Here is a 16,591-nt window from a genome sequence, read left to right on the forward strand (position 1 = left end):
AATGCCCGCCTGCTGCCTGGTGACCTGAGAGTTACTCACACCTCCCGGACTGTGTAGGAGGCAGGTTTTCACAGTTTTGTAGAGGCTCTGTTTTACCTAGAGGAGAACAAGCCGGAAGCTGTGTTTGTTGATAGCTGTGATGAGGAAAATGGAGGCCACAGGGTAGAATGGAGGTTGGTGCAGGTACAGCTGTGAGGGAGGCTCCTTCAAGTCCCCATAGTGGGAAACATTACAGAGAAAACATTAGGAGCAGCCTGTCCAGGTCCCCAACTTTTAATGCTCTGGTGAAGAGTGTGTGTCCTCCATTAGAGAATGGGGAAAACCAGGACCTTTTTGTAAGGAGATTACCTAGAGTGTGACTGGAAACAGCAGACTCACTTTTGGGAAGGGGACCCAAGTGGTGGTCACACCAAGTAAGTGAGCCTGGATCCTTCTCTAAAAATGACCCCCTCTACCTTACCCACTGCTGGTCCTACCCTGGGTGCTGGACTAGTTCTTATTTCCATGGGCGTGGGGAGGAGGTGCCATTCATAACGCCACACCTAATGCTCCTAGTTGGTCACTGTTGCAACCCTGTGCCTGCCTCTTGTTCCCTCATCCTCCCCGTCTCAGCACCTCTACTGACCACACTCCCTCCCTCTGGGAAAACTGCCCCTGTTCCTCCCTGAGGCTGGGTTCCTAACTGAGCAAAGGCACCGAAGTAACAGCTGGGAAGGACCTTGGGGACATCTTACTCATGTTGCAGAGGGAGCCATAGGCTCGGGGACTAAGCATCTGTCCAAGCCCATGCTAGGCAGGCAGTTTGGGGCTGTGTCAGGGTTCCAGCTGCTCACCCCCACTCCCGAGCCTGGCAGAGACACACAGCTCTTTGCTAGCATGGCCCTCAAGCCCAGTGTGAGGTCAGCTGAGGGCTGGCTGCACACTGTGGTCGGGGAACTGAGAGCGAGCTCACGCCTCGGCTCAGGACCACAGACCGGGCAGGCCCCAATGTCTGTGACCTTCAGCTTTCATGTCTTCAGTATGATCGCTGTTTCCTCCCATCTTTCAAAAATGCTGTGGAAATTGTTGTGACTTTTTTCTGTCCTAGGCTTTCATAAAAGCAGGGCGCTGTCTGAATGAAAGTCACTGGAAATAAAGACATCAAAGAGCTTTGGGTCCCTTGGCCTATTGCCAGGGGTAAAGAGGGAAGGATGAACACAGGATCACAGGAAGGCCTGAATCCTGCTTGGGGTCTGGGATATGCAGACAACCCCCTGGGCCTCACACAGGAAGAAGGCTGGGAACGGGAAGCTTCACAGAGTGAAAGAAAGGGAAAGACAAGAACAGGAGAGCTTCCAGGAAAGGCAGTCAGTGCACCATCAGCACAATATGATATCCGATCTCCTTGGCCCTCCATCCTTGGAGCACTTTCAGGAGCCCCTGGTATCTGACAACAGAATAGCAGAGTCAGACCCTTAGTGTTGCCCAAGCAGGCAGGATGGTACTGGTGGTGGTGGTATTGGGGTGTTGCTACCCCACTTCTCTGCAGACTGGAGTGCATGTTTTCTCCGGGGGATGAGTTGAGGAGCTCTCTAGTCCCCAGCCCGACTCCCATCACTGCTCTGAAGCCAAGGCTCAGGGCCTCGAGGACAGCTGCGGGAGACTTCCTGCTCCTCTTGGAGCATCAGCCAGGGTTTCCCTGGACTTTTGCCCTGACACCACTGGGGCAATTGATAGAGGGGGTCACAGGAGACAGGTTTTGTGAAAGGCTTTCCCTGCTGTGTGTATCAGGAGGAAACTACAGACTTACATTTGGAAGAGGGACCAGGCTTGTTGTTCATCCGTGTGAGTATTATAGGAATGATCAAGGGGAAATTTATACACAGAAATCTATTTTGGAAGGATATCACAATAATGAGAGCCTGTGATGTGGTCTGCTCATCGTTAAAGGAGTTCTTTGTTGTCTGGGAGTAACTTATCAGCGTGTGGGGACTAATGAAACAGTTGAGGCTGTGTTGAACAGGGTTTTGCACAGTGCTTTCAGAGGACAAATGCCCAAGTTTTGAGAAAAGTTATTTCATTCTTGGTTAGGTTGCTAATGCAGAACTTTCTTATTGGCAGTGGAGGGTCTACCCTGCCCCTCAACCCTGTGGCTGAGGCGCTCTCTCGGCACCTTCCCTTGGACCCTTGAGATGTTTGTCCTATGTGAGAGTGTCCCAGCCAGGGTGCTAAGACACCCAGGGGCACCGGAGTCTGTGGTGGGGCTAGGACACGTCTCCTCTGGCTGCAAGAAGCTGCTTCCCTTTCCCTCAGTGTAAAGTGTTGCTGGAATCATTTTCTTATTAGCTACTATTTTCTGAATGCCTGACATGGGCCAGTGACTGTACTCTGTCCCTCATATAATTTTAGTTTAGTGCTCATGCCCATTCTAATGTTAGGTAGTTGATATTATTCCCATTTTACAGGAAACAGATGTCTGAGGCAAGTAACTTGCCCCCCAAGATCACACAACTAAGAGTGATGGAGCTAGAGCTTCACTCTAATCTGTTTGACTCGGTTGTATTGCTAACGGCACCAATGCATTGCCACCACCGTCCCTGCTGCGCTCTGTGAGGGAAGACCTCCGGCCTCAAGGCCACTGTTTGGTCCTTGGTTGGCCCATCCTGAGCCTTCTTTCCACGGTGACCATGGCAGCCTTGGCACAGGAGTCAGCATATCTGAAGAGATAGTGAAGTCACTGGACCGGGCTGGCAGGATGCAGGCATGGCAGGGAGGGAAGCAGAAACCTAGGGGACTGTTTGGTGAGCATGAAGTGATACAGAGAGAGAAATCTGTCATCAAAACTATGGAACAGGATGTTTCCAAAGCTCCGTTCCCCAGAGTAAAAGCTGTAGATGGGGGGAGGGCCATGCAGTCGCCCTGGGTGGCAAAAAGCACGTATTTGTAATACATTGTACCAGAGTGTGGACTCTGGTGGCAGAACACTCACTTTTGGGAGTGGAACAAGACTCTATGTGCATCCAAGTAAGTGCCTGTCCTTAGACTAGCCAAAGACACAAGTCCTTACTTTACTTTCTTATATGATGAATCTGCACTTCCTGAGCTAATTTCTCTTGTTTCTTTATGAGGCTTGAATGTTTTGAAATTTGACTTCCCAACCACTGGCTCAGTGGTGGTTTATTTTCTCACAGTAGTAATTGCCAGTGGGAATTGGCCTTTTCATCACTACAGAGGCAGACTCTTTTGCTGTTTTTAGGTTCCTCTGAGACAAAAGACCTTTATCAGAAAAGACACTGAGACTGACTATGCCAAAAAATTTATCTTTGTTACCATCTAGTTTTCATGAAAAGTGATAAATTAAATTTCCCAAAGATCCTGGACATTGGAACACTCTGGCAAAATTCCACATCTAATTGAGAGATAGGAAAATAATTTAATGCCTAAATAGTGCAACAAGAGCAATAAAATTCAGAAAATGAAACCATAATTTGAAAGAGAAATGAAACAGTCCTTACAATAAAGAAGACAGAGAGCAAGACTACATTAAAACAAATTTAAATATTTAGAGGGCTTTTTTATTCAACTAACATTTACTAAGCAACTATTATATTCTAAGTACTATGTTCTAGGTGATGAAGGAAGAGAGGGAGGGAGGAAGATGCAGAGTCTTTGCCATTCAGGATCTCACAGTGGGCGACCATCTGCACAGAGATGATTATACCCAGTGTCACCACGTGCAGTGGAGACACAAGTCTCACCAGGAGCAGAAAGGAAGGCGGCTGATCTCCTCTCCTGGTTGCCTGGTGCATACACCCACCTTGTACTGCACCGTCAGCTCTCTGAGGCCAGCGCCCTCTCGCCTTCATCCTTACACCTCCGCAGCCAAGCACATAGGCTTCACTGAACAAGTGATTGTTGGATAAATGCCTTCTGGTGAGGGAAGTCAGGGAAGGCTTGAGTGGAGGAGGAGTAAGTGTTTAGAACATATTGGTTTAGACAGTAGCAAGTATTCTCCAACAGAGTTGTTAGACTTCAAAACAAGGAAATTACGGAATCCATCCACATGCTCATGGGTGGGGAAAGCCCATCTCTCCAGAGGAACTTCCTCCTTATTTATCTGTTTATGTGCATGTTTCTTCAGGGCCTCTTTCCTGCCACCAGGCAGTTCAGGCTGCCTTTAGAAAGCCTGGAACCCTTACACATATTTCTCAAGAACCAGAGTTCAGAGGCATCACTACCATGCCTGGTCTAGGGAAGCCACACAGATGGGTTTCAGCAATCAAAAGGGAAGTCTGGTGATAACTACGTGAAGCCTACACCACTTGAGAGGGCACCCAGGGAGCTTTCTCCTTTGGGACCAGAATCTTCTTTGAAGTACATAGTTCCAAGGCATGTCGGAAGGTGTGAGGAAGGAAGACTGAAAAACATGTGGGAAAGGCTTTAAAGTTGCCATTGTTCCTAGTGGGTCAACCCTGCAAAGTGTTGGGGTACCATGGGGCCTGCAGTTGACTAAATCTGTATCTGCCCTCAAGCTACAGCAAGAGAACTAGCTATGCAGCTGACATGGTGTCCAGCCAGCCATTGCCCGATTAGAATGCAGCTGTTTCATAATGATTAGCAAGAAATAATCTGCACCATGAGGCTGTTGGTTGCATCCACAAGACTAGGTAAAACAAACTGATTCAGAGCACAGAAAATGGAAGAATAAAATTAGGCTAAAACTTAGGATGAAATTTTAAATACTTGGAACTAAAGAAAGAGCTTCCAAGGACTATATATTTAAAAGTGCATATGTTCCACAGGTAGTAATGGGTGTTTTTTTAAAAACGATTATTGGATCAAATAAATTGAGAAGCTCTGAATTTCTTTACCAGCAGGACTTCTCAGAGCCTTTAAAATGACAATATACATTGTCAGTCTTCAAGACTGAAATGTAGTATACAGCATTTCCCAAATTTATTTGGGGTTAGAACCCTTTTTGCAGAGATACTTAGAAGGACTAGCATTCTGTGAAATCCTTACTGAGGAGTACTTGTCTAAACCACACTCAAACTTTGGAGACATTTTCCCCTATGGACATCAACCTGAATCTTAGAAACCTCCACAGAAAGATTCTAGAACCCCACGTGTGACTTACTCCAGATTTTCACAACCCTCACAGTTAAAAAGTAAGTCCTCTTGTGCGTTGATGTGAATATTCCTACAACAGTTTTAGTCTGTCTTTCTCTGCCCTCCAAGAACTGCTGTCTAGAAGGGGTGCCCTTCATAGGCTCCCATTCCATGATTAAGCCCTCCCCTGGGTTTTCTGTCTTTTCCAGTGCTATAAATTCCCCCTCAGGATGCATTTCCAAAATTAATCCCTGGCTCTTCTCCAGACTCTTGATTTTCCTTCTTCATTTCCAGCTGTGAAACCCAGAATGGGCACCCACCCTCCAGATGGCCGGACCAGCTCAGGCTGGCTATGAGGGAAAGGTCTGTAGGTGATGATACTTCCCACACTGAGGAATTAGGAATCAGTGAGCCAGAATTCTCTCCTGTGTCAGAAAAAGGGTGATTTGGAGGAAGCTGTAACACAGGAACAGGAGACGTCACTGCCCCAGGCAAGCTGATCCTGCCAGGTTAGAGTTCTTGTAAAGCACGCTCCTATTGTGTGTCATATGGTAACTATGGTAAGCTGACCTTTGGAGCCGGGACCAGGCTGGCTGTACACCCACGTGAGTAAGACCATGCAAATGACCAGGACAAAGGTATGAGAAAACAGGCAATGATTTATCGCAAAGTCAGGGATATATGGAGCATTTGTTTTCCATTTCTGTAACCTCCTGGTGACTTAAAAGGTTCCCATTTCTCATATTAAAGACAGAAGTGACAAGAGCCAGTAAAGTAAATAAAAATTTGAGCAGAATAATTTATGAAGACATAAAAAGAGTTCCAGATTTTCAGCGCTTTCAAGCAAAGCTGATACTATCAGCACCACATAATCTGAACATTCAGGAAATTAGCTAAGTGTCCTTGAGGGAAAGAGATGAGCTAATGGCAAGTGCTAATTCTCTTGTATTGCAGCAGGTAGCCAAATCCCCTGGTTTGGCTAAAGAGCAAGCTGTGGGGATACTTGCTCACAGAATCTCCCTCTCTGATGTTTAGTAGAGTTTTGAACCTCTCTCAGGATAAAAGTGACTCCAACCCCTATGTAGACAGCAGTTATACTATGTGAAATAACAAGGCATAAAGACAAGATAGAAGGGGTTCATAGCACAGTTTGCAAGGCTGGCAGACCTGGAGAAATTTCTGGGTCCACCCTGTCCAGCTAATAGCCTCCACTTTCTTAAGAGCAATATGACAATAACCACATCATAATAATATGAGACAATGCCCAGTATATAGAAAGTAATCAATAAGTGGTAGCTTTTCTAAATTATTATTATTATTATTATCAACATCATCATCATCATCATTATCATCATCATCATCAAGGTCTTGTTCTACTAAAGCTTATGTTATTGTAAAAGGAAAGAGGAACAGCTTCCCTGAGAAATAGGAGGTCTATGAAACAAAGACCTGGGAGACTTTTAGGATGGTGCTCTCAGATCTTGGTGAGTTCCAACAGATTAACATCAGGAAGGTTATTGCAAAGACCTTGCTTGTAGTGGGGTATACCAGTAATAACAAGCTAATCTTTGGAGCAGGCACCAGAGTTAGCGTCCAGCCAAGTAAGTAGAGTGGGGCAAGGGTGGACATTGACAACTAATTCTTCTTTGTCCAAGATGCTGAGTTATCCCAAGTATTTTCTTCTCTAGGGTCCCAAATGTTTCTTTTCACTCATCCCTCGAATATCCTCCCACATAGCACTCAGCACTCCAGAAACATCCTTAGTCTGGGACCTTAACAATCATGAGGCAAGTGATGAGCAAGTAGTCCTGGATCTGAGAAGATCCCTGAGCCAGGGTTTCTGCTCTACTAAATTCTTGGCTTATGGGAATCACAATCTCCAACCCTGTGCATTGCAGCAGGATGGATCAGGAGGAAAAGGATTGAACACACCAGAGACAAAAATCTCAACACAAAAAAGAAGAAGGCCTAACTCTACAGAGTGTGATTCTCCAGTCTTTGTGGGAAATCAGTGCTTCTATTGAAGTAGGAGGTGGGGACAGTGAGTTTCTGTAATAGTGTCACCTGCGGTGTGAATACCGGAGCAATGACTGGTAAACTCACATTTGGGAAAGGAACTCAAGTGTCCATAATCTCTGGTGAGTCATCCCAGGTTGCAACATTTGCAACCCCATGAGCCACTGTCACTGATCCCTCCTCTTGGGATATTGATGATGACTATGGTGAGGCTATTTGTGAGTGTCATAACTAATTGTCTTATGGAGGCTTCTGTGAAAGGAAAAAGGCATCATTATCAATCTGTAAATTCTGTGTTTCTCTAGGTTGAACATATTAAAATTTAATTCTAATTATCCAATGAATATTTTTAAATGCCTTCCATGTTAGCATCATGCTACAAAATGTTAGGCTGAGTATAAAGATATCTAAGATAGATTTCTGACCAGTCCCCAAAACTATACTGTCCCTAGTATAAAAACTAGCAAAAGGGATATAACTATTGTAAATTCAGCAACCTAAAGACTATTTTAGTATTAATCAATTGATGATTTCAATAGGCACATTAGAGATTCAGAGGAATCGGGCCCTGGCTGGAAAGTTGGCCTCAATGGAGAAGGTTTTATGCAGTAGGAAGAGTTCATTTAGCTTGAAAGATTGATAAGATCTGTGCAAAGAAAGAAAGAAAGAAGGTAGAGGGGGCTCCAGGCACAAAGAACAACAAGAAAGAAGGCATGATCTTGAGAATAAACAAGGCACATGCATTTTGGCATGAGTAAACACATCTGATAATAAAGCTGGATAGAGAGAAAGGCAACAATGTCTTCTTAGACAGTGAAGAAAAGGAATACTAGAGACTTAAAGAGAATTTAGACAATCAAGGCCATGGCCAGCCAGTGGGAAACTGGGACTCCAATTTAGAAATGCAGGTCGGATGTGAAAGTGAGGGAACAGCACTTTCCATGGACAGCTCAAGGCTTGGGGACCTCCCCTCTCCTTCCTCAGTGGACTATAAGAGGAGTTACCCCATTCCTCAGAGGGGGAGAAACCCAAGGGTTTCTGTAATAGAGACATTGGGAGTGGTAAGATGGTGTCGCCTCCCGGCTGCAATTTGGCAGAGGCACCCGAGTTTCCATTATTCCCGGTAAGTCGTCCCAGGAAGTGCTCCTGCCTCCTACTGCTCCCAGAGCCTCAGTGGGACTCAGAGTCACATTTCTGGGTTTCTAGTGTCTAACTACATACAAAGCACAGATTTAGTGGTAAGGGAGTTTTCCATCACTGCTGTGCCCTTGGGGAGCTAAAGCACTAGAGCATTGGCACATTTGCTTTCGTGGTTAGTTTTAAATTAAAATGAAAGGTTAGGATCTAGAATAGCTGAACTTCCACATTGAAAAGTGGATCCAGTCTTGCTAAAGCTGGAGATATCATCAGTAGTAGGACATGTTTATCCTGCTAGGGTAAAACAGGACGCTTCTGCCCCCAGGGCAGATTGACCCCTAAAGCCCTTCAAATTAAAAGTGACTCATTTCTTGTTTTCAGATAAAAATATTAAGGTTTCTTGTTTTCAAGACAAAAATATTAAGGTTACACCAGAGATATGTGGAGGGTAAAAATAAAGGGGGCTAAAAAAAATCAAGTTTAGGGATGGGTACCTAATTTCTTTGACCAAAAAGTCTAATAAGCAGAAATTTTGCAAAACCTAATGGTCATCAGCCCATGTATTTATTCAGCAATTGTTTCTTGAGCACATACTACAGCTATGGTAGTAAACTAGGGATGGGCCTTTGCTGCCACAGAGATAATATCCCAGGGAGCCAATATAAAGAATTCGGTGCAATTGTACGCGTATAGGGCGTATAAGGGACTTGAAAAATGAAATTCAAGATTTGGAAGATCATGGCAGCCCCTAAATGTCTTGCCAAAAAGTTTGACCATTATTCTACAAGCAATAGGAAGTCCCTGAATTATGTAGAACAAAAAGTGACCCAATCACCTCCATGTTTTAGACAAGTACTTTGAAGGATGAGCTCAAAGAAGAGATTGAGAAGGGGAGAAGGGGGAGAGGATGAACAAGAGAGGAAATCAGAGGCAGGGAAGCCAGACAAGAGAAATGACAGCAAAAATACAGAAAGGGAAGCCCAAAGGGTATAAACTGGTAAAAACAGGGTGTGATAAAAGGCTAAAAATCGCCTCAATTCTTCTGACTTCACGTATTTCTATTTTACTTTGCTCTCTCACTAGCAAAGCTGGGCAACTGGTCTGTCCCTGGTAGTCACCCCTCACAAACTTACAGACGGCTTTCACAAACTCACCCTCAGCCCCTGCTGTCTTCCCTCAGAATCTCCTGTCCCACGGGGTGCTCTCTCCGGACCAGTGCTATCCAGAACTGTCTGTCGCCGTGGGCATGTTCTATCAGTCTGCACCATCCAACACAGCAGCCCAGCTCTTGACCTCTTAAAATCAAGTTCTAATTTTTAATTGAATTTTTAAGTTTATTTCATTTTGGTTAACCTTAATTTAAATAGCTCCATGTAGCTAAAGACTATTGTATTGGACGGTGTGGTCTTGACCTTCTCCAGCCTGATACCCACTAGCTCTATGACTTAAGTGAGTATTTAACCAGGACTTAAAGTTGAGCATCTGTCCCCTGCGGTCACCCCCACTCTCCCCTAAAGCCAAACTGCATCTGGTGGCGCCTTGTCCTCTGCCTTCTTTCTGAGGCCACTTTCTCTTAGCATCTCCACACCCTTCCATGTTCCCGTTCCCAGTCCCGCCCATGACTGCCACTGATGACTAAAAAATTCTTTGGAGTATGTTGGTAGCACTAATAGTTTCCAGTCTCTTCCCTCCCAGTAAAAGATTTATATCATAGAGCCTTAGCCCACAGTGATGCCAGGCCCCACAGTAAGTGGAGATTGGAGGGGAGCAGGCAGAATCCTCTGATGTCCCTTCCACGTGACCACAGACCCAGCCCCGCTCCGCTGCTCCAGGGGTTGCCCCACCCACAGGCAGTTCTGCCTGGACTCAGCATCCCACGGGCATGCCAAGGGTTGATTTCCCAAGTTTCAGATCCAGCTGGGTGTCTGCATGGCCAAGGCCGCCCTGAATGGCTCAGCAAGTGGGGTGCACCTCTAGTCTGAGAAGCCTTGTTTGCATGGTGAGGAGCTACGGGGGCTGAGAACCACAGGGGCAGGAAGCTGGTGTTCCAACCCTGCAGTAAACTCCCTGGGTGGCCCCAATGTGTTAATCCTCCTTGCAAACCTCTGCTTCTTCCTCTGATGGCAGGAGGTCTGAAAGAATAAACAATGAGAGTTGCATTAAAAACACAAAACCCTGCTGAAATACTGAAAAATGATTCTCAGCACAGAAAAAGCCTTTAGCGACTCCTGCTTCCTGGGGTGAAGAGCAGAAACTCTCCTATTACTGGGCGGCACATTATGGTGGCAATTCCCTTGTAGCATCAGTAGCTAAGGTTACTCACATCTGTTTAATACTTTACAGCTTATTAAATACAATTAAATATGGAAAAACTCTCACTTGTTTCTCAGAAAAGCCTGGTTAGGAAGGTGAACTAGGCAATATCTTCATTTTATAGGTGAAATTCTGGAGATTTAAGGGGTGGTGTGACTTGCTCAGGCCTTGTATAGAGGAAGTGGCAGAGCTAGGACTTGGACAGAGGTGTTTTGATTGATAGCCCAAAACTTTTATAGATGTGAGAAATCTCCTGGTAATGTGACTTCTGACTTAATTTCAGCTTATCATAAACCTCCAGGTCCTTTCAATGCCCAGCCTGACTGTGGGAGACCAACCCAGGTTCCAAGATGTACGGTTTGCTTTGCTGGGCCCTTTCTCTATGCTCGGTTTGTCCTTCCAGAGCTGGGATGCTCACTAGGCATGCTGGGCTTCTGACCAAGTTCAGAGCAGTATCGCCAAGTGGGCCTTCACTTCTGCTTTCCTGGAATGGCAGGCAGGGCCTAGCAGAGAGCATTCACTGAGAGCCTGTCCTCTTGGTCAGGACTCATGGCTTGAGCCTGTCCCTGAGTCCCAGTCTGCTGCAAGCAGCTGCATTCTAGAGTGTTCTTCCCCATCAAATGCCAAAAATGTGACTTGCCAGCCCTGCAGAGCCCTGCTCTTGCCCATCACTGGCATCTGGACTCAGGCCTGGGTTGGGGCAATGAGGGAAACGAACATCTGTTAACCCAGCTCCTTTTGGCCCACAGACATCAAGGACCCAGACCCTGCCGTGTACGCACTGAGAAGCTCTAAACCCAGCAACACTTCCGTCTGCCTATTCACTGATTTTGATTCTACCACCAATGTGTCAAGCTTCATGAACGACACAGTGTTCCGCTCAGACAGCGCAGCGTTGGACATGAGGGGCGTGGGTTCCAAGAGCAACGGGGCCCTGCTCTGGAGTAACACTGAGCTCGAATGTGAAGGCAGCTTCAACGAGGCCTTCTACTCCAGCTCAGGTAAATGCAGCCATGGGGCCTGTGCAAACTGAGCCTCCAAGACAAGAGGCCTGGCTGGGGCTGGGGCTCACTCAGGCCAATGATATCTAAATATCACTGTGACTGTGGCCTCAGCCTCATCAACTGTCAGCCAAACCCCCTACCCTCCTGTTACTGAGCACCAATGAGCCCTATCCTGGCAGGCCACAGAATGTCCAGGGCAAAAGATATGGGGAGAGGTGGTGGGGGAGGGCCCAGGTGCTCACTCTCACCCACCCTGAGTTCCCCTCCCTGCCTCTGCCTGCGCTGCTTGCCCCTCACTGCCCTTCCAGGCCCCATCCAAATGCCCACCTCCAAGTCCATTCCCCTTGTTTCTTTCTCTCTGCCAACTCCTGACCTCACTCAGTCATTCAGTCATTCAACAATCGATGATTGTACCTACACAGCATGCCAGGCACTGGAGTAAAGTAGCAAACAAGTCAGATGAGGTGTCTGCCCAGGGAAACTCCATTCTAGCTGGGGGAGACCATCCATCACCAAGAAGTGATATAGATAACTTCAGATTATAGTATATGCTCTAACTTGGAGTTGAGGAAAACGCCACCTTAGGGAAAGCAGTCAGGAAAGGACTCTCTGGGGAAATTTATTTGAGCAGAGATATGAAAGACAAGAAGGTACCAGAGAAAGGACCCTATGGAGTCCTGAGACAGGAGCTTAGTGAGAAGAGGAAGCACAGTGGGAAATGAGAGGGAAGAAGCAGGCAAGGGCTGGACCACAGGGCCTAGCAGGTCATGAGAAGGCAGACACTATTCTAATTACAGTCAGAAGCTGTTGTCTAATTTACTTTTTTGTAAGAGCACTCTGACTGCTCAGTAGAGAATGGATGGCAGGAGGAGGAGGAGGAGCAGAAAGACAGCTAATGCAGAAAGAGGTCAGGACAGGGTGGTGGCAGGGGAGCTGAGTGACCAATACTAGTAGGGATTCAAAGGCAGAACTATGCAGGGATGAGAAGGAAAAGGGGATACCAAGGTCAAGCGAGGTGGCTGGATTTTATGCCGGAGTAGCTGAGTCAATGAAAGTGCCGTTTACTGAGATGGAGAGAACAAAGGAACAAATCTGGGATGCAGGGATGGAAACTGTGGGCCACAAGAAAGTATCGGTACCCCTTACGGCACTTGTCACTGTGTATGTCTTATTGCCTCAATTGGACTCCAGCCCGGAAGCTGCCCAAGGGCACAGTGTGTGTCTGACGGCTCCTTATGGCCTTGAGTCATGTAACGTGAACTTTGCACAACCAGCTCTTGTTAAGTGAATGAAATGGTGCCCAGAAGCCAGGGTGTTGGTCCTGCCAGGGCCAGTGGCTTTCCCCAGCAGGTGCCCATATGCAACAAGTTCCCTCCAGCTCTCTCCTCAAGAAAACGTAGAAAGGCTGTAGGCACTCACTTGCCCAACCCCTAGGAAGTCTTAAGTGGAAGAGTTGACATGCTCTGGACTCTAAGAAAATCTCTTTTTTTTTCTCTCCTTTTAGACTTTCCCTGTGATGCCACATTGGTCGAGAAAAGCTTTGAAACAGGTAAGAGAGGAGTCTGTCCCAGCTTTCCAAGATTTGAGGGAGCAATGAACCCACAGTAACACTGCCTGGGGTGGGAAGGTGGAAAAGAATTTGTGGATCTAGGAATAAAGTTATGATAAACAGCCTGACCAGGTGGTGGCACAGTGGATAGAACATCAGACTAGGACGTGGAGGACCCACGTTTGAAACCCCGAGGTTGCTGGCTTGAGCACGGGCTCAACAGCTTGAGCACAGGGTTGCTGGCTTGAGTATGGGATCATAGATGTGATCCTATGGTCGCTGGCTTGAGCCCAAAGATCTCTGCTTGAAGCCCAAGGCTTGAACCCAAGGTCGCTGACTTGAGCAAAGGGTCACTTGCTTGGCTGTAGCCCCCCCAGTTAAGGCACATATGAGAAAGCAATCAATGAACAACTAAGGTGCCCAATGAAGAATTGATGCTTCTCATCTCTCTCCCTTCCTGTCTGTCTGTCTCTCTCTCTGACCTTCTCTGTCTCTGTTAAAAAAAAAAAAAGTTATGAGAAACAGGAACAGCAGTTCAAGCCCTGGTCAGAGCCACCTGGGGTCATTCTTGAATCTCCAGGTTCCTGTCATCATCTCTAATTTTGTTTTCCATTCTGGGTACTTTGAAGATGAGTCTCTAGTTTTACTTGAGCAATGACTCATTCCTAGGTTTTGGTATTCCTTTAAATCACTCCACTGTCAGGAAAGCCTACAAGAGCTTTGGGGTGGCCCAGCTGTGAAATATCTGATGTATAGACCTAAACTAAGCAGGGCACCTGAGGACAGTTGCCCTCCAAAGCCGGGAGGGGGGTTCCTTGTTGCCCTCCACAGTCAGGGAGTTTTGCTTTCTTTCAAGAAAAGCAAACTCATGTCGGTGGTGGTCTTCTCTCTCGAGGATCCCTACCACTCGTCACCACCTACCTTGGGTTCACAGTCATTTCCACTTGAGCTGTTATGAGTCACCCATCTTGTGATTCAGCCACAGGATTCTCACTAAGGGGCCCAGGCCCAAGGGATTGCAGTCAGTTCTGAGCACCCACCTCACCTCCATCCCCTGAGGGGCTCAGAAACAAAGTAAGGACTAAGTGCAGTTGGTATTTTCCTTTTGAAATGAAATACCGAGGAATGTACAAATATGTGTCCGAGGGGATGTGCACAGAGCTTAAGGGAGAGTTGGATCCGGGAGCTGAAGGCCACCCCACCCTGTTTTCGGAAAAGCCATAGGGTGCTCTGCAGACTTATAACCACTCTGGCCTGTTGGTTTTGCAGATATGAACCTAAACTTCCAAAACCTGTCAGTGATTGGGTTCCGCATCCTGCTCCTCAAAGTGGCCGGCTTTAACCTGCTCATGACGTTGCGGCTGTGGTCCAGCTGAGGTGAGGCGGCATCTCAGCAGTAGGCTGGGTATGAGGGTCTCTGGGTGCTCCCAGGGTCTTCTTTTTAGGTGCTAAGTCGGGGCTCACCAAACTCCTCCATTTTTTCCTGTTAGGAGTTCCTACTGTCAATAGCAATGGCCTGGAACACATTACACTCCTCAAGAGACAATGGTCACTCAGTTGAGTCACATCTCCCCTATAAAGTACAAACAGTTGCTATTATCCTCATTTTGGGAATGAAGAAACAGAGGTCAAGTAACATCAAGGGCCACACACTAATAAGTAAAAAAAAAAAAAAAAAAAAAAAATAGAGCAGCCTGACCAGGCAGTGGCGCAGTGGATAGAGCATCAGCCTGGGACACTGAGGACCCAGGTTCAAAACCCTGAGGTCACCAGCTTGAGCGCAGGTTGCTGACTTGACCAAGGGGTCACTGGCTCGGCTGGAGTCCCCTGGTCAAGGCACACATGAGAAAGTAATCAATGAACAACTAAGGTGCCACAACCATGAATTGAAACTTCTCATCTCTCTCCCTTTATGCCTGTCTGTACCTGTCTGTCTGTCTGTCTCTCTCTCTCTCTCTCTCTCTCTCTCACTTAAAAAAAATAGAGCAATTCAGGACCCTGAAGTACATTCATTTATACCTTCTACTATACCTTTTATCCTGCCTTCTGGAGGGGAGGGGCTCCCAATTCCTTTCCTCATGTCCTGTGCCTCCAATAGAGTAAGAAGACATTATACTCCTATCACATCCTAATTCTGGTTAGAGTCTCTACACCCTTGTCCTCCAGTGTCCCTGGTCACCCTGCTGACAAATGCATCCTGTCCACCACCATCAAAAAAGAACTCTAGGGTCCATTTGCTGCTAGAATTCTACAAATAAAGGCATCTCCTTCACATCCCTAACTGCCCTGGATCGGTTGCCTCAGTATCCAGCCTGACTTCTGCTCTTCCTCATCCCAGGTCAGCAAGAATGTGAGAGCCCAGTGGTCCTCGCCCCTCGCTCCTCACTCCTCACCACCCTCTTCTTCCTCAAGTGGAGAGACACACTCCATGGAGGGGGAGGTCCCTCCTACTTCTCTGGCCCACTGGCAATACCACCAACTGGATCCTACCAGATATTTGTGATCAAGATGCTAAAGAGCTGCCAAACACTGCTGCCACTCCTGTTCCCTCATTGCCGCTTGTCACTGCCTGGTGCTCCTGGTGAAGGCAGGGTGCTGCTGCCTCTCCCGGCTGTGAAGACACCGCCAGCCCCTTCCAGAGACTGCCTCTGATGTCGCACTGGGTGATGGATCACCAGGGGGGCTCTCTCGGGTTCTAGCTCCTGGAGAATGTTTTGAGGAATTTATATCTTTTAAATAGTGTTCATAAGGAAATACATATTGCCCTTTTCCGCAAGATGTAGAGGGAAACTATCTTGTTATCTAGGCCCTGCTCCGCTGTGTATCTGAGCTACGTTGTATATTCTGCTGCCCTGGCTTCATTAAAAGCAATTGTGAAGAGCAGAGACTGTGCTTCTGTTTGACTGGTTTGGGTCGGTGTCATTTTCAGCTTGCTGTGGGTCACCCGCTGGGCAGAAAGAAACCAAGACATTTGTCCATGATGACATTTGGGAGCCTAACTCAACAAGCTGCTCACTTCAACCTCTTCCTGGAATAACTTCTAAAAAATTCCACTTAGAAGGCTGTGTTGGGAGCCAGGCAAACCCACTTTAAAGCCTGGGCCCCTGCTCTTCCACTTTCGTGCCACACCACTGGGCCACTTGTGGCAGGAGGCCCAAGTCCACGAGTGGTAGTGACCTGTAGCTGAAATTTGGCAGACAGGGATCACACAAGTATCTCCAAAATGCCACCCACTGTCTCCTGCCGCCCAGGGACATTTCCTTTGCCTTTCCTTTCAGACTGGATTCCCATAGAAACTGTACATTGCTCCCCAAATTTATGGCTGGGGGCCACCCAATACTCCACTGCCTGAATCCCAACCCAGGGCCCAGCTCCTTGGGGCGCCCAGTCTAGGAGGAGGGGTGGGAGGAGATTGTGACCCTGGCTAGACTTCACACTCCCCCGATCCTGGATGTGAGGATAAGGAAAAGGGAGGTGAACTCTC

The 16,591-nt window shown here is 47.1% G+C and overlaps 1 gene segment (V, D, J or C); it reads left to right on the forward strand.

The window, feature by feature from the left end:
• The window catches only part of LOC136407917 (T-cell receptor alpha chain constant-like), a 499,087-nt gene extending 483,097 nt beyond the window's left edge, over nt 1-15,990 (forward strand). Inside the window, 4 exon segments of the C gene segment in view lie at nt 11,304-11,555; nt 13,063-13,107; nt 14,377-14,484; nt 15,446-15,990. Coding sequence covers nt 11,304-11,555; nt 13,063-13,107; nt 14,377-14,483 — 404 coding nt within the window.
• The last annotated feature ends 601 nt before the right edge of the window (nt 15,991-16,591 follow it).

The sequence above is a fragment of the Saccopteryx leptura genome, chromosome 6, assembly GCF_036850995.1.
Source record: "Saccopteryx leptura isolate mSacLep1 chromosome 6, mSacLep1_pri_phased_curated, whole genome shotgun sequence".
Lineage (NCBI taxonomy): Eukaryota > Metazoa > Chordata > Mammalia > Chiroptera > Emballonuridae > Saccopteryx > Saccopteryx leptura.